The sequence below is a fragment of the Podarcis bocagei genome (genome assembly GCF_964188305.1).
Source record: "Podarcis bocagei genome assembly, chromosome: 17".
In the NCBI taxonomy this organism is placed as follows: Eukaryota; Metazoa; Chordata; class Lepidosauria; order Squamata; family Lacertidae; genus Podarcis; species Podarcis bocagei.
Window position 1 is genome coordinate 10,531,400 of NC_138143.1, and position 23,744 is coordinate 10,555,143.

General features: G+C 46.6%; 1 protein-coding gene across 5 annotated transcripts in view; it reads right to left on the reverse strand.

The window, feature by feature from the left end:
* Window positions 1–10,622: 10,622 nt before the first annotated feature.
* Window positions 10,623–23,744, reverse strand: part of PLPPR2 (phospholipid phosphatase related 2) — a 52,761-nt gene continuing 39,639 nt past the window's right edge. For 2 of the 5 annotated variants that reach the window (XM_081176768.1, XM_081176767.1), the window contains 3 exons: window positions 21,237–21,377; window positions 16,623–16,747; window positions 10,623–12,687 (listed from right to left, as the gene is read on the reverse strand). In XM_081176768.1, coding sequence (XP_081032894.1) covers window positions 12,582–12,687; window positions 16,623–16,747; window positions 21,237–21,377 — 372 coding nt within the window. In that variant the 3' untranslated portion in view covers window positions 10,623–12,581. Of the gene's footprint in view, window positions 12,688–14,118; window positions 14,164–16,622; window positions 16,748–21,236; window positions 21,378–23,744 lie in introns of all 5 variants that reach the window. The other 3 variants (XM_081176770.1, XM_081176769.1, XM_081176771.1) reach the window with 3 other exon arrangements.

Genomic DNA, 23,744 nt, shown 5'->3' on the forward strand with positions numbered 1-23,744 from the left:
CTTCTTCTTCATGGATGCAGGAACAAAACACCTGTGAAATCCCTTTTTACACCAATACCCACCCACATGTGAGATGATCATGCTACAATTGTCCATGGGTCAACACTGGAGCAGGGCCCAGTCCACAAAGAGGAGTTAAGTGTGCAAAATTACAGGACTGTGTAAAAGCCATTGCTGGTACTTCTGGGAGAGATGCAGTTTTGGAGAGGCAGCTTATACAATTATACGACTTTCCAAAGACATCTGATGGCAACCCTGTATCAGGAAGTTGTAAAGGTTTGAAGTTTGCTAAGTTTTTTTAAAAAATAATAATGTTGGAAGCTGTTCAGAGTGGCTGGGACAACCCAGTCAGACAGGCAGGGTATAAATAATAAGTTGTTGTTGTTGTCATCGTCACCATCATCAACTGGGCAATGTTCTCTTGTATTCTAGGGGATGCAAGCAAGACCCATCAGTTGTCCACCCAGAGTATAGGCTCAATCCAAGCAATGGTAAAAGGAAGGATGGGAAGGAGAGAAGTAGCAGTCATTAAAAATGTCTTAATGTCTTTTTGTTATGTTGCCCAGTGTATGATAAGATACAGGGACATTATTGATGTTCATCAAGAGTTGCAAAATAATAATAATAATAATAATAATAATAATAATAATAATAATACACCTGGGGTTCACCCTGTTGCAGGTAAAAACCTGTAGGTGCTTAGCTGCTTAGCACACACACAGAGACATGAAGTGAAATAGGCACATACATGATCTTTCTAGATGGTGATGCACTGCAAACAGATGCAAGTTTTTGCTGCAGTTTTTCACACCCACATATGAGGAATGTCATGTGTGGAGTGGCCCCATGCCCAGACCAAGACAAGGGCACAATAACACACTACCAGACACAAATAAATGCTCAGAGAGATATACATGCAAACATTTCTCTTCCCCTTACCCCTCTCTCTGCAGAAATGCACACATCACCATTAGAGATAGTACAGTGATACCTCGGGTTAAGAACTTAATTCGTTCTGGAGATCCGTTCTTAACCTGAAGCTGTTCTTAACCTGAAGCACCACTTTAGCTAATGGGGCCTCCTGCTGCTGCCGCGCCACCGGAGCATGATTTCTGTTCTCATCCTGAAGCAAAGTTCTTAACCCGAGGTACTATTTCTGGGTTAGTGGAGTCTGTAACCTGAAATGTTTGTAACCTGAAGTGTCTGTAACCCAAGGAATTTGTTCTCATGCCACCCACATGCCCAAGGGGTGGCATGAGAACATCTGAAGAGGGTTGTTTTCTTTGCTTGTCTTGCTGTGCCATGCTCACCCTCCACCCCCCAATCCATGCCTCTGAGCACCACCCCCACCCAAAATCACCTGGCCGGGCATTTGCAGGCAGCAATCCACCCTGCCTGTCTCCACCTAGGATGATGGACTGGCTTGTAAAAGGAGAGCCCCTGGGAAGGCAGTGATTGAATCATGGTCTGCCCAGGTGATCCATCTCATGTACCCACTCTCAGCTAATGGGTGATTAATGGGGGGAAATGTCTGCCCGGAGGGTGCTCTGAAATATTTATCGAGATGGCGTGGATAAGGTGGAGCACCTGCACCTTATCAGAGGGCTGACAAGACTGGTTCCTCTCTATGACAACCGGGGAGGAGCAAAGGTCATGCTAGGGGGAAAGAAAGAGCTGGTAGGAGAAGGTTTGGAAGCGTAACAAAGCTGGGTGTGCTACAGTTCTCCCAAGGACTGGGGAGAAACTAGAAGACTCACCTCTCTCTATCACAGGGCAGAGCACTGAACTTCCCTGATTCTGAGAGCAAGCATCTCCCCAAAGGAGCATGCCCTCCACCTCATGATCAGGATTGTGGCAGAGGAACAAAATGTTGTTAATGTCTTCCTTCCTACACCAGGGTGAAGGAGCTGTCCGGGCACCAGTTATTTGATTTTTCAAAGAACACAGTTGCTAATTTTGTGAAAGGTGTCACGTCTGGTTTAGCCCACAGGGGAAGGCAGTGGAGTTTCTGAAAGTCAAGAGAGAAGATCTGAGTGTTGCTTCCCAGCTGGCCATAACTCCCCTCTGACTATAACTGAAGCAGGATCTCCTGGCTGAGATCAGAGCACACAGAACTCTTAAACTGGCTACCTTGGATCAGTCAGTCCAGGGGTCCTCAAACTTTTTCAGTAGGGGGCTGGTCCACTGTTCCTCAGACCTTGTGGGGAGGGATTATATTTTGAACAAAAAATAAAATAAAATAACAAGGGATGATGAGCGGTGTGCAAAAGGGCTCCGGAGAAGGGTTGCTTAAAATGGTGGCCACTTGAGAGGGGTGCTCAGCCAACTGTGGGTCTTGTGTCTTACGAGTGACAGGAGCTGGTGTTGGCGGTGGAGGGACGATGAGCGGGGCACAAAAGGTCTCTGGAGAGGGGCTGGCACCAACAAAGCCCAGCCCCCTTCCTCCTCTAGGCAGGGCAGGGAAAAACCAGGAGGAGGGAGGGAGGAGGTGGCGCCATCACCGTGTAAGGGAGAGGGAAAGAACACATGTGCTGGCGATCCACACGGCGATTCCTGGACCATCCACAGGCTGGATTTAGAAGGCAATTAGGCCTGATCTGGCTTAGGTTGCCAACCCATGAGTCAGTCCATATAACTAATTAATGTGTCATCATGGCCAGATCATACATTTATAGGGACGGGTGCTGTTGGCATGCTAGCCTGAGCTGTGCAAAAACACTCCTAGCTACCACCAAAACCTGGACAGTCCACTTCAGGGATGAATCCACGAGGGCATCCAAAATGTGAACCTGAGTTTTTATGAGGAATGGCACCTTTTCCAAAACAAGTGGAATTCCCTGATCTGCTCTTTGACTGACCAGGTGAACCAATATCTTATCAGGATTAAGCTTCTATATGTTCAGTTTCATCTGGTCCAGACACTGATTCAGAACTGGAGCAGCTTCCTTGGATTTAGATGGTGTCAGGGAACTGCCATCAGAGGGAAGAGGAGAGGAAAGTCGCTCCAGTGATGCAGGGGAGGGAACTAGCAAGGAGAGAGAGAGAGCTTCCACGGGGGAAAGAAATCCAGGGGACACCAGGGAGAAAGGGGAAGCTGAGAGTAAGGCGGAGGGGAGGCTCAGAGACTCTTCCAGTGAAATCAGCGGAGAGAGCACAGGACCTCCGCTTGGCACGCCCATGATGCGCAGAAGGCTTCCACGCAGAGAATCTAGGCGGAGACTTGGAGTCAAGCAACTTTTATGTTGGAAGAAATTTAGGTCCCACCCACTGACGGATTCTACCAGTGACTAAGACAGTCGCGTTTCAAGGGCTGTCAAACCAGGGAAAGTTTTAGCTATACGGCTAGCTTGGAGCAGTTTGCAGTTTACGCACAAGCAATCCCAATTCCCATTATAGATGGAAAGGAGAGTGAGTATCATCAGCCTGTTGGTGACACCAAACCTCTGATGAACACCCTCCAGCAGTTCCATTTAGGAGTTAGATGACACGGGGGACAAGGTGGAACCCTGAGGGACACCATTGACCCAAGGCCAGGATGTCAAAGAAGGGTCTCCTAGCACAACCTTCTGAAACCGGTACTCCAAAAATGACCAGAAGCACCATAAAACAATGCCTTCAAGTTCCATCCCAGCCAGTCAGCCCAGAAAGGTAGCATGGCATCAAAAGCTACAGAGAGGTCCAGCACAACCAACAGGGATACATACACCCTCCACAGTTCCTAGTTGTGCTGGGCCCGGGGGTAACCCGTGAAGCGCAGTCCAGGACCGGTCCAGAATCCAAAGGTTCCACTGGGAGTCAGTCCGACAGAGCTGAGGTAGGAAACTAGGCAAGGACAGGTGCAGGATCTGGCATACAACAATGTTGCTCCCACAACCTGGGGCAGGGTCCGACAGCCTTTTATCTTTGTTGGGGTAGCGGCTGGTCCTGATCCCCTGGAGACTCACCTCCCTGTTTCGCCCAAAGGCGAGCACTCCTCCTGCGAGTACTCAGGTCTCTCCTTCTCTCAGACCTTAGTCTCTGCAGCTCGGGAGACGTCGGTGGGTTACTAGACCCAGGAGCTGCCTCACTTTCCCCTGACCCAACCGGTAGTGTAGCAGTTGTAAGTTATGGCCCAGCTGAAGGCAACGAGGTAATCCCTGCATCTGGAGCCAGGGCAGGCTCAGGCCCCTGACTCGGCCCAGCTGGTGTTTGTTGCAGGGGAACCTGTGCAGACTGGGACTCTTGAGGATCAGGCCCCAGACTTGGTTCAGATGATGCCTGATGCAAAGGATCCAGAGCAGACTGAGTCTCCTCTGGTTCCGAGTCCGAGCCCAAGTCCCAGGCTCACTAGTATAGATCACACTAGTATAGATCTCCTATTAGGTGACCAAATCAGTTATCATCCAGTAACTAATTAATTTTGATAACCTGCTTAATCCAGAAACACTTCAAATTGAGATGGCACTATATTCCCAAAAACTTTTTGCTTGAAGTTGTTGAGCTTTTTTTGAAAACATTTCCTTAAAAGATCTAAGTTTTTGGCATTTTTATAATTTTTAAAATTGATTTAAAAATATATATATTAAGCTCCTTGCATATGGGTTCCCCCAGACTTTTTTCCCCTTTTTTCTGATTTTTCAAAAATCCAACCAGATGCTATTTTCCTGCCCAATTCCCGGACATATCTGGGAAAACCTGGACATATGGCAGCCCTGCTATATGTTGAAGCATCTTGCCCAAAAATGGAATATTGGAGGCTCGCTAGACATTATCCAATATGATGGGGTTCAGGGAGTTGTTGTTTAGTTGCTGTATAGAAATATGCTGCTGACGCCATTAATACTATTTTTCAGATTAATTGAAATGATTATAATGGGTTAAGCTAAGCGAGTTAGCTACTTCGAATTGATTTACAAATGCTGGTTACAAACATAATTCAGGGAAATGTAGTTATGAAAACATTAAAGCATAAAATTGTTTTTAAATTTGTTTGTAGTTCCTTTTGTATGAAAGATAGTAATATTTTCAGCTTTTCAGCATAGCCACTGCTATGCATTTCATAAGCAAAGTAGAATTGTGTCACCGCCTTGAATGTTTCATTGGGCTCAGGTAAGTGAGCGTCATCCTGCAGCCTTAAATCCTTAAACAGGAGTCAGTGCTTTACACTGATGACGGCCAGAAATGTACTCTTGAGGAGTAATATGTGGTTAGATACAAGGATGAAGTGGGGAACCCCAAATCCCTTCACCAAATAGAGCTCCCCGGTCTCTCCTTGCCTGCTAACTTTTGAAAATCCCAAGCATGGAGGTGAAGGCAGCAGAGCACCCCACTCTCCCGCAAAGCCCACTGTTTAATAATACAGTGGTACCTCGGGTTACATACGCTTCAGGTTACAGACTCCGCTAACCCAGAAATAGTACCTCAGGTTAAGAACTTTGCTTCAGGATGAGAACAGAAATGGTGCTCCAGTGGTGCGGTGGCAGCAGGAGACCCCATTAGCTAAAGTGGTGCTTCAGGTTTAGAACAGTTTCAGGTTAAGAACGGACCTCCAGAACAAATTAAGTACTTAACCCGAGGTACCACTGTAATAATAGTAATAATAATAATAACAATAATAATAATACAATAATAATTTTTTTATTTATACCCCACCCTCCCCAGCCAGAACCAGGCTCAGGGAGGCTAACACCAATAAAATTACAATAAAACATAATGGGGGCGGGACCAAAAAATGCATAAAGAAATAAAAGACAAGACAATCACAGTAAATATTTTAATATTTGCATTCATTTCCCATTGTTGTCAGGATCCAGGGAAGACCTAAATGTGAACCCACTGAGACCAATGCTGATCTCTCCAACAGGAAAGCGGGGAAGGAAGAGGTCCCTTTTGCCTCAGCAACGTCATGTGAAAGAATCTGATGGAAACAGTCTGCAGAGAGTTTGATTTCTGACCGACCCCATAACTCAGGTGGCCAAATGCAGAGGAAGACTCAGCAGGGTTCCTGTATTTTATTTCACAGCGGTATCTCAGGTTACAAATGCTTCAGGTTACAGACGCTTCAGGTTACAGACTCCGCTAACCCAGAAATAGTACCTCGGGTAAGAACTTTGTTTCAGGGTGAGAGCAGAAATTGCGCAGCGGCGGCAGCGGGAGGCCCCATTAGCTAAAGTGGTGCCTCAGGTTAAGAACAGTTTCAGGTTAAGAATGGACCTCCGGAACGAATTAAGTTCTTAACCAGAGATACCACTGTATTTTTGCACTGTGAGGAAGAAGGAATTTCAGTATCTGCAGCTTTCCTTGTCCCTATTTGACAAGCTGCACCTGACAACATCAGGGATGCGGGTGGCGCTGTGGGTTAAACCACAGAGCCTAGGACTTGCCGATCAGAAGGTCGGCGGTTCAAATCCTCGTGATGGGGTAAGCTCCTGTTGCTCGGTCCCTGCTCCTGCCAACCTAGCAGTTTGAAAGCACGTCAAAGTGCAAGTAGATAAATAGGTACCGCTCCGGCGGGAAGGTAAACGGCGTTTCCGTGAACTGCTCTGGTTCGCCAGAAGCGGCTTAGTCATGCTGGCCACATGACCCGGAAGCTATACACCGGCTCCCTCGGCCAATAAAGCGAGATGAGCGCCGCAACCCAAGAGTCGTCTGCGACTGGACCTAATGGTCAGGGGTCCCTTTACCTTTACCTTACCTGACAACATCAACTTTAACTTTGCCTGGTCTTCCACTGCATCTAGTTAGCCTGCCCAAAACTTGATAGAAACAGGGAGAACCTGCTGATCCATTTCCTCTGAATAAAGTTCATTCAACAGGGATTGATGGGTTGACCAATCTCCCAAAGGATTTATTTGAACTATTAAGAGAACTTGCTGCAATGTTGAATTTTTGAGCAAGAAACCCACCCACACAATAAAATTATCAAAGAAGCAGTGTTATTACTAGTAGCTGTTAATGGAAGAGACTTAACTGTTGTGGTGCCAGATTCCAGCGCAATTCAACATGGGTAAACAAACAGGGCTCCCTGAAGACATTTTGCTGCCCAACAGAAAGGACAAGATATATATAATATAGTGCAACTGACTTTTGGGGTTGGTGTGTTGTGCGACAAGCACACAGAGGGCAATGAGATTGAGTGTTTGTGTGTGGGGGGGAGGCTCGGTTAATTTCATTGTACACAGGTTGTACATTGACAATAAAGGTATTATTATTAAAGATGGTGTGCTACACAGAGAATCAGATGAGAATAGAAGCTGAATCTTGTTTCAAAATTGGTGATGTTCCACCATACCTGAAGGAGGGCACCAAGCAAGCTTAGCTTCAGGAAGGAGGACAGGATGGCAAGAGGAGGAGCTGCTGTTGCCTGAGGTTTCTGCCTAACTCTTCTTAGAATGCTATTTTTATTTTTCACAGGTATGAGTGCCTATCTCCTCCATCCCACCTGCCAACAATAAGCATGAAGTACCGTATTTTTCGCTCTATACGACACACTTTTTCCCTCCTAAAAAGGGGAAATGTGTGTGCGTCTTATGGAGCGAATGCTGTTCTGGCTTCTGGGATTCAGAATATTTTTTTTCTTGTTTTCCTCTTCCAAAAACTAGGTGCGTCCTATGGTCTGGTGCGTCTTATAGAGCGAAAAATACGGTATATTTCTGTTATTGTCTGTTTTCTTCCATAACCATGGGAGGATTTGTTAAGGAATCTCTGATCTAACTAGACCATTAGTCCAAAAGAGCTTAAAACCAGTTCCATTTTAGATGGGATACTTAACCGAAGTGAATCACCATTCAGTGAGATCTTCCCTTCTTTGTTCATTAACATATATTATCTAAGTGACAGTGCTGCAAATTCATCTTCATAATTTTTGTTTATTCACGCTCTTAATTGTTTAGTAGAGTTTGGGAAATAACATTCTCAAAATGTTATTTATTCTAGCAATCCAGTGCTTTTCGCTGTCTTGCTGCATCCTGAAGGAATGTCACTATTTCTATAAATGGTAGGGATCAGTTTTGCTTTCCGGACAATAGCAACAGGGCAAGTTCCAGAGATGGCTGTACATTGTGCCAAATTACATTACCACATTCAGCAAAGACCTTTGTCCCCCAAAAATTGCACAGTGGAGCAAGTCCACCACATGTGGAAGACTGTACCTTTATTATTGCAACCTCTCCAACAGACAGAGTTAATTTAATTGGAGAATGATACCAGTGGAGGACTGGTTTTAAAGACGACTCTCTAACTTTTGCTGAGACCATCTTAAAAAGTCTTCCCTTTTTTTACATATTGATTCCCCAATGCCTGGTTCCCACATCAATGTTAACCCTTCTGTTCCCAAGCTAAACAAACCCTGCAATTTATATAAAGTTGAGACTATACCTTTACTACTTGGCAAATACCGTATGTGTCAGTAATAAGATTTTCAGATAATGGCCTTGTCATGTCTGTCTTGGATGAGTTACAAGAAGGAATATTTGATGTATGGCTAACTAACTTACTCTGGCTTCTCTCAGTTGTTATTTATGTTGCTCCCCAATTTTAGGGGTTACTCTCATATTTGATAGAGGTGTTTCTGTTCCTCTCCATAAAATGCTTTTTTTATCATCAAAATGGGATGGTAAACAGATGGTGTTAAGAAAGATTGTGTTAGCAGATGGTGTTAAATCAATCAATGACAGTTTTCCACATGTACTGGATTTCTTTAGATGGAATGAGAAATTCCCAGTTATTGAATATAACGAGCAAAACTTTTAACTATCTTTATAGGCAATAAATGCCATGGGTGATATCCAACTAAGTCAGAAAAGACCCTTTGAAATCAATCAACTTGAAGTTACTTAACCCAGTACTTTTAATGGGTCTACTTTGAGTATGATTGATGCTGGATCTCACCCCATATTTTACAGTTACTGCAAAGTTGTGCCAGGAGCATAGTGAGCAGTGTCCTTACGTTCCTTGCCCACCGCCTTAAAAAAACCCAAAACCCAAATGGGTTAGATTTCTAATAAGAGAAATACAGCTCATCACAATAGAAACATGAAACACAACTGGGAATGGGGAGAGGATAAGAATGTTAGCTAATACCTAAAGTTATAGGAAGTTAAATTTAATTTTTCTGAGAATTCTCCACAGTCAAGGAAGAAAGAAAGCACTGTCATTTGCCAGAGATCATGTATACCCATCACAACACAAAACAGCTGTTCTGTTCCAGGTCAGGCATATACAAAGGTGTCTCCTCATTAAAGGGAGATTACTGGCAGGAGATTACCTACCAATACTGCTGTTGTTTATGAAGCTGTGGAGCCTAATCAGGGAAGAAAGAGGTAGGGGAAACTAACTTGGAACGAAGTTTTTTCCATGCCACCTTACACAATCATCAAAACTCTGTCTCGTTCCCCTGCAAGTCATTTCATATTTTATTTATTTTTAAAATATTTCATTTTTCCAATTTTTCATTTTACAATGTTTCTACCAAAAAAAAATCTAATCTAAACAAAAACCAACATTTTCTTCGACTTGCTTCTCCTCCTCTCTGCTGTTCCTTATTTTATATCACAATCTTACTGCATCACCAATTCCAATCTATTTATAAATTTAATCATTTTACTCTCTATGTTACTTTTTTTTACTGTTCCTGTTTATGTCGATCCTGCTCACGTTTTTAATTGTTTACAATTTGTCTTCATAAATTCAACAAATTCACATTCTGTTAGAAAAACGTCTCTCATCTGGATCTCTTATTCTTCTGGCAAGTTTCACCATCTCTTCAAATTCCATCAGTTTTAATTGCCAATCTTCTTTCATTGGGACTGTTTCTTCTTTCCACCTTTGGGCATATACCATTCGCAAATCATTTATTTTTTACACTGACCCTGCACCCTGGACAATTTAGACCAAGACCTTTCCAGCCTGGAGGCCATATTCTCCCTTCTGGGACTCCAGGCCAGAGGTCAGGATCTGCCCAAGCCATTTTGCTACCTGGGGCAAAGGGAAAGGAAGTGAATTCCCCATTTTGTTCACAAAATTTGACTAGACAGCTGAATCTTACTTCAGCACTGGTGATGGAATAGACTGGGACAACCCAGTAAGATGGGTGGGGTACAAATAATGAACATTATTATTATTATTATGTCTTCCACCACACCCTTAGGGCAGCGAGCTAGCTTAGGGGCTGTAGGACAGACCACATGGCACATTTCTAGCCACCTTTCCTCCCTCAGAATTTGCTGTCTGAGGCAGCTGCCTCACTCTTTCTGCCTTATGGAAGGGCCGGCCCTGCCAGTGGTGGGTGGCACCCGAAGCAACAGTACGCAGACTAATGGATATGGCTCTTACCTTTGCACAGTAGGCTCTATTCCAGCCACTCAAAAAGTCAGAGGTTTCAACACACACACCCATCCACTCCATTCTCCATCCAGGCAAACGAGGCATTATCACAGTTCAAGGAGACCAGGGAAAAGCACTCGAGGAGAGCATGAAGGAAGGCTAAAATTGCAAACTGATGTGGAGAACCGATCTTAAGATTGGAAAAACGAGAAACCAACATTGACCCGTCCATATTTGATCCACAGTGAACTGGGCATCCCCAAGTTCCACTCAAACCACCAGAACCCTTCCTCAAATGAATGACTTGCCTGAACAAGAGAGATTGTTAAAACATTAGTTTATTCAATTCATTCTGGAAACGTGTGGGTGTTTCATTGCTCCAAGCATAGTAGCAGCAGCCCAGACCCTCTGATGCTCTCTGAAGCATCCCTCTGTCCCCAGGGTGTATCCAAAATATGCCCAGTGGTTTTGCTGCACTGGCACAGCAGCGGTTGTCGGCACCAGGCCGGGGCGCTGGCTTGGATGGGAGTTGGGGGTCTCTCAAATGTATGGGCAGAGAGGCCCGGGTCAGTTCTTCTTCCCAGAAGCTGGGGGGTTACCCACAGTGGGCAGGCAGGATGTTGTGAGGACAGCACTGTCTGCCAAGATGCTTGCAACTGAAATATCTGGAAGAGTGGGGTTGCTGCTGGCGGGCAAAAGAGGTGTGGCGGGGACAATGAAGCTATCTATGTCATGCATGTAAGCTAATGTTATTCCTGACCTGGCTTCGACCGCAGTGGGAATGGGAATTTAGAGAAGTTGCTTCAACTCTTGTATCAGTAGTGAGAGCATGCCCCTAAGAGACAACAGGGTTGGAGGGTCTGCCCTAAGTCACCCTAGAATACCCACATGCAAATGGCTCCAAGCCCAATGGGGGATGTGACTACAGGGAACTGGTCTAATGGGCCATTGAAGGTTCAGGGCTCAAGGGACTCTATATGCTTAGAGTCATGCTAACGCAGAGCTCTGGGAGCCCTTTCTAGAGCACAGCAGCTGGTCCTGGTCCATCCTAGCAAAGGCTCCATTTGAGCCACAGCAGAAACTGATCTGGAACATTTGCAGAATGCCACATAGCCTGGGGTTAACAATAAGGGTTCTATGAGCATGTGGAGGCTATATGTTTCAGGTCATTGGTTTGCCTCGACCAGAATCGTGTCTATTCTGACCAGAAATGTTTTTTCCAAGGTCTCAGACAGAGGTTCTTCTCTGCTGATTGAGATGTATCCTGACACAACTGCTCTTTATTAAAATGACCACCGGTTTTGAGGTCCACCAGAAGGTGCCAAGATCAGCTGCTGCACATAGAAACAGAGCCCACCACAGACGCCTTTCTGAAATGCTTCCAACCCACCATCCCCCATGTTCCTCCCCTTCCCTAGGGTGTACAGAGGCTGGTATGCAAACAGCACTTGTTATGTGATCGGCATTTGGAGGCCTTTGTCTTTTCTGGTGGACCGACTGATGCCGGCCTGTAAGTCGCTAAGCTGGTGTTCCATAAATGCCTCCCTCTAGTCTGCTTTGCTGAACACTAGAAGGAAACACTTCCTATCCTTGTCCCCAGCTCTGGAGCTCAACAGCCTCCCAAACAATGCTATAGTAGCCCCTGGGTTTAGTCATGCTGTCCTCCCTGCCTGGGTTTCTGGGTTCCTTTGTTCCCCAACCAAATCCTCAGACGTTGGCCATTGGCCTTGTCTTTGGACAAAACTCCACCCAGCTCATTCCTGGTTGAATATAACTGAGAACCTGCTTCCTTTGGGCTCAAAGGGTGTGGGATGTCATTCCATGTAGACAAAGCTACTTCTTGGAAACAGCACTGAACCCCATTCCAAAAGAGAAAAAAGCAGCTGTGGAAAGGATGGGGGTGCCAAGTCGGTCAGTGTGCATCCCAGTTTCCTTAAAAAGGCCACAGCAAGAAGGAAGTGGTGAGGAGTTAACTCTTAAAGTCCCAGTAGGTTCAGTCTCCCAGAAGACACACAACTAGCAGCAAGATCGAGCCCCTGCAAACAGCCCCAGACTCCCTGGAAAACGTAGGTGGTTTCATTCTTATTCTCCTTGCCCCCAAGCTATGTTGCACACTCGCATCAGATAATCTGAAGTATGTCATGACAATCAACGAACCTGGTCCCAGGAAAGGCCAAGGAGGAGGTTGGGAAATTGAGAGTGTGAGAAGTTAGACGCCCCCACCCCCCTGAAAAAAAGGCCCAGTCCCACAGTAAGGAGACCAGGAGTGCCTCCATAGGTCAGACCTCGCTTGTGACTGACCGGGAGGGAATGAGGACATCTGGGGTGGTGGGGAAAAGACACAGCTGAGGATCAGGTGACCTCTGAGAACACAACTCCGTGATTCTGGAACAGAAAGAGGGAGAGGCAAAAGAAAGAGAGTCAGTTCTGCCTTCAGAAAGAGTAACAAACTGATTGAGAGGTCTGAGTTTGATCAGAACCTTCAGCTGGGCCTTACTAGAGCCAAAACGGCAGGGTCATGACTGTGGTGCAACACCCAAGGTAATCTATCAAGCGGAATCTAGTACCACATTTACTCAAAAGGAATGCGCCATCGAATCTAATGCGTGCCTCAATTTTCAAAACCTTGAAAACAAAAAAGTATTTGCTGGCAAATGTAAATGCACCATCAAACATAATGCACACCCAAATTTTCGCGACATAATTTGGCTAAAAAAGGTGTGCATTACATTTGAGTAAATCCAGTAATTTTAAAGCTTTCCTCATCTTGTTGATGTGTGTGCATTTTAAAGAAGCACACTCCTAGTCCTTGTGGCTGTAAGATGGTATTTTTAAGTGCAAGGGAGGATTTTCCGCTTATAGGTTTGGAAAATTCAGAGGAAAAGTTGACCTAGTCTTTACTTATAGCCCTTCCATATGAGACTTCACCCCCTGTCTTCTGGTTGTTGCAAAAATGTCTCAAACAGCAACAACAAATAACGTATTTTGGTGTGAACAACATATATATAAAAAAGGCAAAGCAGCACAGCAACAAAGAAAACCAAGACTTGCAGCACAGTTCTGTGCCTGCTTACTCAGGAGTAAGTTCCACTGTGTTCGGTGAGGCTTATTCCCCTGTAAGTGGGCCTAGGATTGTGACCTATGTGTGTGGATTAGGTTGGCTATGTAAATTTATCTAGCTGGAATAATTTATTCTAGTCTCAGAATTTTTCTAGTTGCGGAATTTGGAGTATTTAGCACAGAACTACACGCACACACACAAATACACACACACATAAACACAACATTGCTGCTGGTTTCCTTTGAAGGATGTGCCTGCAAGCGTTTGTTTCTCGAGGGTCATATGATCTGCAGCAGATATGCGACAAAGTGCATTCAACGCTCAGGGAACAGACTGCACCTGTTTTCAGCCTGTCTTTGACCCATCAGTACTGCTGGGAAGGGAGCCTGGGACCCAGTGGAGCTAGTTACCCCCAGACATGAGTCATCCCTGCTGCTCTTCAAGAGAGAGGTGCTGTCTTCCTCCAGTGCTCAAAACCAAAGCAGAAGCATGGTGTGGCAGTCACATTCTTAAGGAAGCCAGCTGCTGGGTTGTACCCCAGCTGCCCAAGCAGGCTAACCCTCAGGACTTTGCTCACTATGTTGAGGTCACTTCCTGCTGTTCTGCAAAGCATCAGAGAAAGCATGGCACAGCCAGAGCAAGCGGGTTATTAATGCTCAAGCTCAGGGAAGCAGGGGGCGGGGGGAAAGGCTGGTGCATGTTGCCTGCAGGATGGGCAATGGGCATCCACAGATAAGCTGTCCATGCAAACGCACCTCCATGGGCATTTGTTAACCTACTCCGCCATGTTGCCAGGCCTCCTGTTGCACACAGAATTGTCAGAATAAGGATCTCGCCCAAGGATGATTATCCCCTGCCCTTAAAACGAAGAGAGCTCTCTGCAATTTAGGGCGATGCTGCCCCCTCACTGAGGGGCAGATGGGGCTCGTCAACCTGGAAAGGTACCCATCTAGGAGTAGGAAAACTCTGGTCCTAGACGTCTGCCCCCTTGCAGGATATCTTTGGGAGAAGAAAAGGCTAATCCTACACAAATCCAGAGTCGAGTCCCTAAGACAGTTGCATGCAGTGGTGTAGCGTGGGGGGTGCAGGGGGGGCCGTCCGCACCGGGCGCAACATCTGGGGGGGCGCTCGCACTCGCAGCTCTCTGCCCCTACCTGGCTCACTCACTCTCTCTCACTGCAGTGCTGGCTGTGCGAATCCGATCCGAGCCGCTGGGTCGCCGCCCACTGTGGAGGGGGTGGGTGCCAGGCGTGCGGTGCGGAGAGAGAGTGAGGGACTATCTGGGGGAGGGACAGTGCAGCGGCCGCCCAGCGCAGGGCTGAGCGCGGGAGAGAACCACACCAGACCAGACCAGGCAGCAGCAAGAAGAAGCTGGCAGTGGCGGCAGGTTAGGGGTTAGGGGGCGCAAATTACTTGCCTTGCCCCGGGTGCTGACAACCCACGCTACGCCACTGGTTGCATGGTGCCCTGCTTTCCTTTGGACCACATCAGCAAGGCCAAGAGGGGCAACCTGTCTTCTGGGCAGCCCAGGACCTCCGAACACACTGCCCAGGCTTGCACTCTGAGGTGATCACTTTGGTGCTGCTAACACCGCAGTCTGACTTCACCCCTGAAGGCACACTCCATTGTATCTTGAGACAGATGGATGCTGACAATCCCCCCCCCCTCGGTGGACATCATATTATGACAGGCATTCCTCCTCCACCCGCAAGCTGCGATCAAAACAAGCTGACCTCTCCTGGATTTGCATGTGCTGGCCCAATTTTGCTCATCCTGTAGGATGGGTTATCACATGTGTCAACCCATGTAGACCGGAAACTACTTTTCAGAGGTATTTTGGCATCGCTGGTTACAATTTCCTGTGATGTTCAAGAGCCTCTGACAGCTTAAGTGTAGGACTTCATTAAGGGAACCTGTGCTCCACCCCCCAAAATGCTGTAGGATTCCAAACCCATGGCCAGTGGTGAGGGATGATGGGAGTTGTAGTCCAGCAATATTGAGAGGGCCACAGATTCCCCCACCTTTACTCGACTGAACAGAAAACTAACTGTAGGGATCATGACTCTCATTTCCAGGCAGCCATGTAATTAGCATTGCCTTATATACTTGTGTGTGTTTGTGTGTGTGTGTGTGTGTGTGTGTGTGTACTTTAAGAGGGCCAAATATTTTGTGGGTTTTGAAACTGAGATGGAAATTCAGTCAGCTGCACCAATCCTAAAAGATAGATGGAAACTCTCAGGCTGAAAACAGCCCCACACCCCTGCAAAAAGGCATGAGGGATGCAGGCTAAAAAGCCAAGTGGAAGAACCAAATGAACACTTTGAGGCTTATTTCTCCTGGTTCATTGTTCTCTTTAGTATTAAATAATGTTCAGGACATCTCTTCAGTTTCTAATGTGCTTCCAATTCTTAGACATTTTCCCTAATAAAATATACTTCTTCTTAAGATAAGAGAATTGCCTGCTGGGCAATTCACCGCACTTAGAGGCTGCCTCTGCTCACAGGCTATGGCAATGTTTCTCCTGGGTCTTCAGCTGTTGTTAGACTACAATTCCCACCATCCCTAGCTAGCAGGACCATTGGCCAGGGATATTGGGAGTTGTAGTCCAACAACAGCTGGAGATCCAAGTTTGAGAAACACTAGGCTATGGTATATCAATGTTGAGATGCCCATTAGTTGCAAGGCAACCCCAGCCATGCAGATGACTAAGGAATAGAGGAAGTTGGACCCATTTGGTCAACCTGCTCAGTATTGTCTTCTACACTGGCTGGAAGCAGCTCACCAGAGTCTCAGGCAGGAATCTTTCCCAGCTGTTCCCGGAGAATCTGGGAATTGTACCTGGGCACTGAGCTATGGGCTTTACACAGCTGGGGCGTCCTCTCCTCACCATACCTAGTTGGGGTGGGGAATTTCTGCTTCAATTCGAGCATTCCAGCTCACCTAGTGTAGGTGGATGGGAAAGTTCTTGCTTCCTTCCATGCTTCCTTTCCACCTGAAGGGTCTCCTCAAACCATCAAAGCAACTGACCCAACTCCCTTGACATCTTCATGTCTGTCTCTCTGGACCCATCCATTCGCACAGCCCTCTCTTCTCAACTCTTGCGGCCCTCTAGTTATTCCCTACACTGACGCCCTGCCCAAATATTATTCTCCCTCGATGAGTGTTCCGCCTTGAGCAAGCAGTGGGGATGGCATCTTGCAGGGGGCTGAGTCTGACCCAAAGGCAGTTCCCTCCCCCTTCCTCCGGATCAGTCACTTACTCGTAGGGGCGGGCCATTGCTGCGTTTCCAGGCGCCGCCAAGCGGAGAGATCGCGCTAGCTGCCTTTCCAGGCCTCTTGAGAGTAGTGTAGAAAACTCCTGTTCTTCTGGGGGGTCCCTCACCTGCTACATCCCCACCCCACCCCAAGGGGGGCGGGCAGGCAGCACCATGGCAGCGGAGTGGGGGAGCACACACGGATGGTTGGGAGAGAACGACACAGAGATTGAAACAATTAGCTGCTTGGTCAACACACACTTGCTTGGATTGGGGAGGGAAGGAAATGGAAGTTTTGGATTATTTTCAAGGTGTGGAGAATGGCGAGGGCTTGGGGACAAGGTGGCTCATGCCACACAAAGAAGGACTCGCGAATCCCAAAAGTTCCAGAATTCGGGGCATGGAAAGGTTCACAAAAACTCACTCTGTTTATGTGTAAAGCCTCTCCTCTTCCCGGTGGGGAGGTGTTGTGAGCGGGAATCACTTCCCACGGCCGCAGGGGGGCGTGGCCAGGCCCCCTGTGTCATTGGAATCCTGGGCCTGTGTCACACACTCCAGCCAGCCAATCCAGTGGGCTGGTGGGCGTGGTTTTGCTGTTTAAAAAGGCCGCGGGCCCTACAAGCTCCTCCTTCTTGTTCCCGGCTTCCTCAGATCACCCGCCCTCCCTTTAGGCTTTGCCTCAGCACCTGACCTTGCTATGGACCTCAGTCGGTCGCCTTGGTTGCCCAAGGGGCCTGGTAGTAAATAAGTTCCACTTGGCAGATTGGGTCCAGCCACTTGGTTTTTCACCTACCTCGTAGCAAATTGTCACAACTTTGTAAGGTTTGGTGGTTAGGCACTGGAAATGCATTGTGTGTCGGAGGAGAGGTTGTGGCCATCACCTCCCCCTCCCCTTGAAGGGTATTCTGTTAAAGGAATCCAGCGGTCGTGGTTCCTGTCCGAAGCCCAGTTGGCGGCTAGGGCCATGGCTTGACCCCTAGTGACTGGGGGAAAGCTTCCAGTTGATTTGCATCAACAAGCTCCCCCTACTGGTTGTTAACCCTCGTGTGACTCCCCGCAGAGCGGGCAGGAGTCAAGTATAGTCTGTTCAGATCCCAATGCCTAAGCCAATACCACTCACATTCTGTAACCAATAAAGTTGTGGCCTTTTTTAGCCCATTAACCTAAACTACTTGTGTCCGTGTGTCTTATTTCATCACAAAGCAGGGCTTCGACTCACAACTATGTCAGCCCATGCCTTCTGTGTAGAAGGGCCACTTTCTCCTTGCCTGCCTGCCTGCAGCATTTGGTTGGGGGCAGAGGACCAATCAGGTCCACAATCAGTCCCACATTTCCATCACAGGGGTTGTGTCTAAAGCAGGGATGGAGACTATGTTGTCCTTCAGATGTTGCTGTTTGAAAGTGTTGGGACTACAACTCAACTTGTACTGATGTGTCTGCACGGGGGAAAGTAGACACAGAGAGAGGAACCTCCTGCTTCAAAATTGCATCAGCCCCAGCTAGTATGGACAATAGCCAGGGGTGAGGTAGTTCACCAACATCTGGAGGACCCACAGGTCCCCTACCCCTGCCCTACACTGCCAATCCCACCCAACCATGCTGAAGATGAGACTTTGCTTGAACAGGAGTCACTCTGGGCTTACAGATATGTGAGCAGAGAAGGGAAGGGTGGACTGAGCGGGCTCTGAGATAAGCAAATTGCAAGGAGATTGGGAATTCAAGAGAGTTGGCTGGCAGGTGGCTTCCTCCCTCGTGGTCCAAGCATCATTGTGGCGGTTAGCCTCCCCGCATCCAGGGAGGCAGCTAGAGTTAGGGGCTCAAGAACTAAGGGGAGTAGCTAGCCTGACACACTTCCCTGTTGAGGTTAGAGCTGGCAAGATATTGACCATGTCTTGCTGCCCCCTGCTTCCTCCTCCTTTTCATCACCCTAAAGATCCACCTTTCCAAGTTCTGCAACTCCTTACCTCCTGCTTCCTGGCCTTTCCTTATGCTAACCTTCCCCTCTCAAACGGTTCAGAATAGCTCAGCCAAGAAGAGCCCTTTTCCTTCTGACAAATGAACCCACCCTATTCAATTTTTTGGCGCTGCTCCATTTTATTCTTGGCATCGAGTCCAGGCATCTTTAAAAGCTCTCTGCATTCAGACTGTGAGCCAATAGATCAAACACTTTTTGCATGTTGGATTATTTTTTTCTGTGGTTATTTGTTTAGACAGCAAGGCACTTTTTAAAAAAGCACCTGTGTATTCTGTTTGCTTTTCTATGGAAGAAAGCAAGACATTAGCAGGAGAAAGAGGACTCCTAGCAAGTAGAGAAGGGAAGGACAGGGCAAGAAATCCAAGGCCTCGTCAGGAGAGGGAGCAAAAAGCAGACATAGTGCAACATAGCGAGCGATCGGAAACTGCAAGTGCAAAGAGCCGAAAGGTCTTTCCAGGATGTCAAAGCAGGAAGCAAAAGTGTCTCTGGAAGATAATAGGGACCCAGTCCAGTAAGCAGTAAAGAGGAATGACATGATCAATGCACCGCCATGCGGTATGGATTATTCAGCAAGCAGAACTTGGAAGAGAAATGAAAAATTTAAGGTGGGAGAGAGCCAGACAGAAAACAAAACATGACGGGAATCCCAGATGAGAAACAATCAGAGCCCGAAGCAACGATTTAGCAACTGATAACAGAAAGGGATGGATTATGGCAATATTAAAAGGAAATGTGTGGCATGATCTACAGAGATAGAATTTGATGAGGTGGGTGGGTGGGGGAGAAAAAGTTACACAAACACACACCCCTGACACACAAACCTCACCAAGGCTACATACCGGTACTTGGATAGAGAATTGGAGACCCAAATCCTTATCGAGATAAAAAGTAGTGTGGGGGGGGAAAGGTGGTTTAGAATGGAGGGAAAACTCAATGCTATGCATATAGATTATTAGTGAGTAAAAGCTCTGGTGCAGAAAATAACGAAGAAAGAGAACAGTTGTAAGTGTAAAAGAGGCCAAAAGAAAAGTTCGGGTGTGTCACATTCACGTGTAAAGGTTGGCAATCTAAACAGATTTTGTGAATAACTGAAAGCTCGGGGATACACCAATGAATGTTTATAGTCAGCTTGGTTTGGCTGTTGGCATTCATTCATACATTTCTAAAACTGAGGAAACACATACTCTGCTTTCAGACAATCGTGAATTAATCTGTGATGGTGGGTACTCATGCGTGAATGATGATATTCACCAGGTTTCAGATATCCCTGTAAGAAGGGCAATTCTCAGAAACCATGCCAAAGCAGCTGCCCAGTTGTTCATCAAGGCAACAGCTAGTCAGTCCTCCCTTTGACCACTCCTGAAGTGGAGCAAAGAGATAAGAGAGTGGCTGCAGGACAGCTTAGGTACCATGTGATGGGCAGCCAGACATGTCCCATCACACAAAAGAGGTTGCTTTATATGAACTTGTTCTATAGCTCTGCCCTCCCATCTTCCTCAACCCCTGCCCCCTTCCCTCTGCACAAATTCATCTGCTCTCCAGTCTTCAACAGTCACTTTGGAGCTGCTCCCTACATCTGAGACAACCTGTTTTTCGTCTTTGCCTTCCCTCTTAAAACCCATTTCTTCCACCCAAACATTTCCTGGATTACCACAACCTCCTTTCTCGCTTCCTGATTACTCCCTCCCAGCTATCATCTCTCATTTTTCACTAGACACCTTCTGTCTTCTCCCAGTTTTGTCCTTTCCATCACACCAAGATTATATGGGCCTCTAAGCAACAGAGACTTTTGAATTCTCCTTGTTTGGTCTATTAAGGTACATCCCACTTTCATGGTGGAACTCAGGTAGTCATACATGGAATTCCCCATAGAATATCTCTTCTAAATTACTGCATTGAGCCCAAAACTTCATGTTGAGGACAACACAAGGCACCAGGAATGAAATGTATGATTGTGGGAAGCTACTTATGGACTATCTGAAGCTAACACAACAGAGCATTTCCTAACTCACTCCTTCCAGTGCTCAAACTTTTAAATTGCCACTTTCCATCCCTCAGTGCCACCCCCTCCTCACTCTACTTAAACCCTTTGCGTTCTTTAAAATCACCGCTTTCTCCTTCTCTTTTTCCTTTAGTCCAACCTATGCTGCTGTTTAAAAGCGGCATTTTATAACCTGTTTTTGCTGCCCTTCCCCACCCTAACTTCATGCAAACTCAGGGTTGTGATGAGAAATTCTCCAAGTAGGACTGAATGATGATAGCCTTACATGTATATCAGAAGATATATCTATTTATCTATCTATCAGACCCAGCACTCCAAGCAACTGGGTCTAGCATCTAAACTGGAGGAATTTCCCATAATGCCCCAACATAGTGTTCCTCTGGGATGCTGTATGGGATTTAAGTGGTGGCTAAAGCCAGTTGATCAGAGAGCTCTAGTTGCTCCCCACTCCTGCTCCCACTGTGCCATGTAGGCCTGTCATGGCCCACTGACTGAGGAGGGAGCCCAATGGAGGGCCACATTTTGCCCACAGCCCACCCCCAAACCTGGAGCCAACTGTGTGTCTGTGCATAAGTTGTAGAGATGTTTCAGGACGTCGCAGAGCAGGAGGTAGGCAAGGGTTGCTGGGTGGGATGCCGCTTACCTGAGCCACACTCAACTTTTCTAGGGAACTGTCCACACAGGGCAAGCCCATGACAGGGACACTGGGCAAGCTGCTTTCAGTTGGGGTTGTTTTCTTGGCCGTAGGTGGGCTGCTCTGGAAATTGTTGACCACGCAAGTCACCTGCCAGCAAAAGAAGGTAGGAGCATAAAAACCCTCTTCGCCTGATCCCGAACAATACAGTGAAAGAAAAGACTCTTGAGAGTCCCATGGACTGCAAGAAGATCAAACCTCTCCATTCTTAAGGAAATCAGCCCTGAGTGCTCACTGGAAGGACAGATCCTGAAGCTGAGGCTCCAATACTTTGGCCACCTCATGAGAAGTGAAGACTCTCGAAGCTACAAACATGAGTCTGACCAAACTGCGGGAGGCAGTGGAAGTGCTCTGGTCCATGGGGTCACGAAGAGTCGGACACGACTAAACAACAACAACTAAATTTTCTGCCCAATTTTAGTTCTTCTACTTTAGTTCTTCACTCTCTGCTCATGCTAGCCTTCCTTGACTCCATGCACATGGCTATAGGCCAAGCTCCCCAAGTCCTTTCCTTTACTTTTTTTCCTTTTTGTGTATATTTTTTATTAAATTTTCTGTTTTACACTTTAAAAAATGCATTTAAACAACCTTAAAACATCAATGACTTCCCCTCTTCTCTTTCCATGGTTCATTTTGCATAACATAAATCCCTGCATATTTTACATAAACTAAACCATTCAGTATTCCATTATTACATCCATCAAACCTTGTTTGCATTGTTGAATTTATCTTAATGCTGCCCATGTTTTCGAGTGTACACAATTCCCCCCCCCATATATGCAATAAACATCTTCAAATCTTCTTTAAATGTACGTTCTTATTGTTCTCTTATTCTATATGTTAGGTCCACAAGCTGTGCATCCATCAGTTTAAGTTGCCATTCTTCTTTGGTTGGGACATCGCTCATTTTCCATTTTTGGACTAACAAAACACGGGCCACAGTGGCGGCATACAAAAATAACCTTTTTTGACACCTGGGAATTTCCGGCTGAATTATCCTCAACAAAAAGGACTCTGGAAAAGTACTTATAAACATTTTCTTCAATTCATTATGAATTATTACCCAATACTCTTTTACCCTTTTACCGGTCCACCACATATGGCACTTTCTGCTAATGCTAGCATTCCTTGACTCCGTGCCAACGGCTATTGGCCAAGCTCCTTGACTCCTTTCCATATATGGTGAAAGCCCTGCTGGGTCAGACCAAAGGGGGCCCGAGCAGTCACACATTATTTCCCCACAATGGGGAAAGAGTACCCTAGCCACACAACGAGCCACACAATTTGTTTGGGGCTGCAGGACTCAGTTCTATGTGCACTACAGTACCTAGGGAAGGTATGAGTATCATCGGGCCTCCTGAAGTTCTTGGACTACAATTCCAATAACCCCCTGCTGTGTCATGTTAAGTTGTTCCTGGTGTTTCTTGAGGTCCCTTACAGCAGTTAATTTGAGGTCCCCTGCAGCAATACCACCACCTGCTGGCATTTAAACAAACACACTTCTGTGCTCATAAATGAATTCAAACGAAACCCTGGTAAGGTCCTGTTAAAAGGCACCACCAAACCTGATCAGATTCAGATATTCTTGGAGGACACTGGTTTTCTGGATCCATATCAACCAAGGGTTAGGTGTGCTTTTGTCACTACCTTGGGTTGCCCTGTGCTAGGAAGGAGACAGTAGAAATGTGATCCTCTTGGTTCTTCTAGCCAGTTTTTCTCAACCTGTGGGTCCCCAGATGTTGTTGAACTACAACTCCCATCACCCCTAGCTAGCAAGGCCAGAGGTCAGGGATGATGGGAGTATAGTCCAACAACATCTGGGGACCCACAGGTTGAGAACCGCTCTAACCATTTTTGGCATCATCTACCATGGTACGCTTCTGGGATAGCTGACCTAGTTAGGGGTTGTGGCTCCACAGGGTTCAGTCTCATCCCCTATGCTATTTAATATCTACAGTACATTAAACTGCCAAGTGGGGCATTCTGGAGTGCATTATCAACTTTTCGGATGGACACACAAACACGTTTCTCCTTTTCATCTCCTCTGGGTGTGGATGTGCTGGGCGTAGCAATGGACTGGATGAGAGCAACAAAATCCAAACAAGACAGAGGTGCTGTTTGAGGATGGCTTCTTAGTCCAGAGAAGTGGTACCCAGCCAGTTCTGGAGGTGGTTGTACTCTTCCTGAAGGAGACTAGGAACATTCCTACATCCATTGTTACCACTGAAGGCACAGACGTTCCCTGTGGTGTGGACTGCTGGTGGCACAACTGTGACCCTGTCTTGGATGGAGATAGCCTAGCTCTGGTAACCTCCCTCTAGATTAATGCAGGAGGCTGCCATTGAAGTTGGTTCAGAACTTCAGTTGGTGGAGAATTTAGCAGCACGGTGACTTACCAGGATCAGGTGTTCTGAGGATATTACACAGGTGGGTGCCAGGATGTTTCTTGGCCCAATT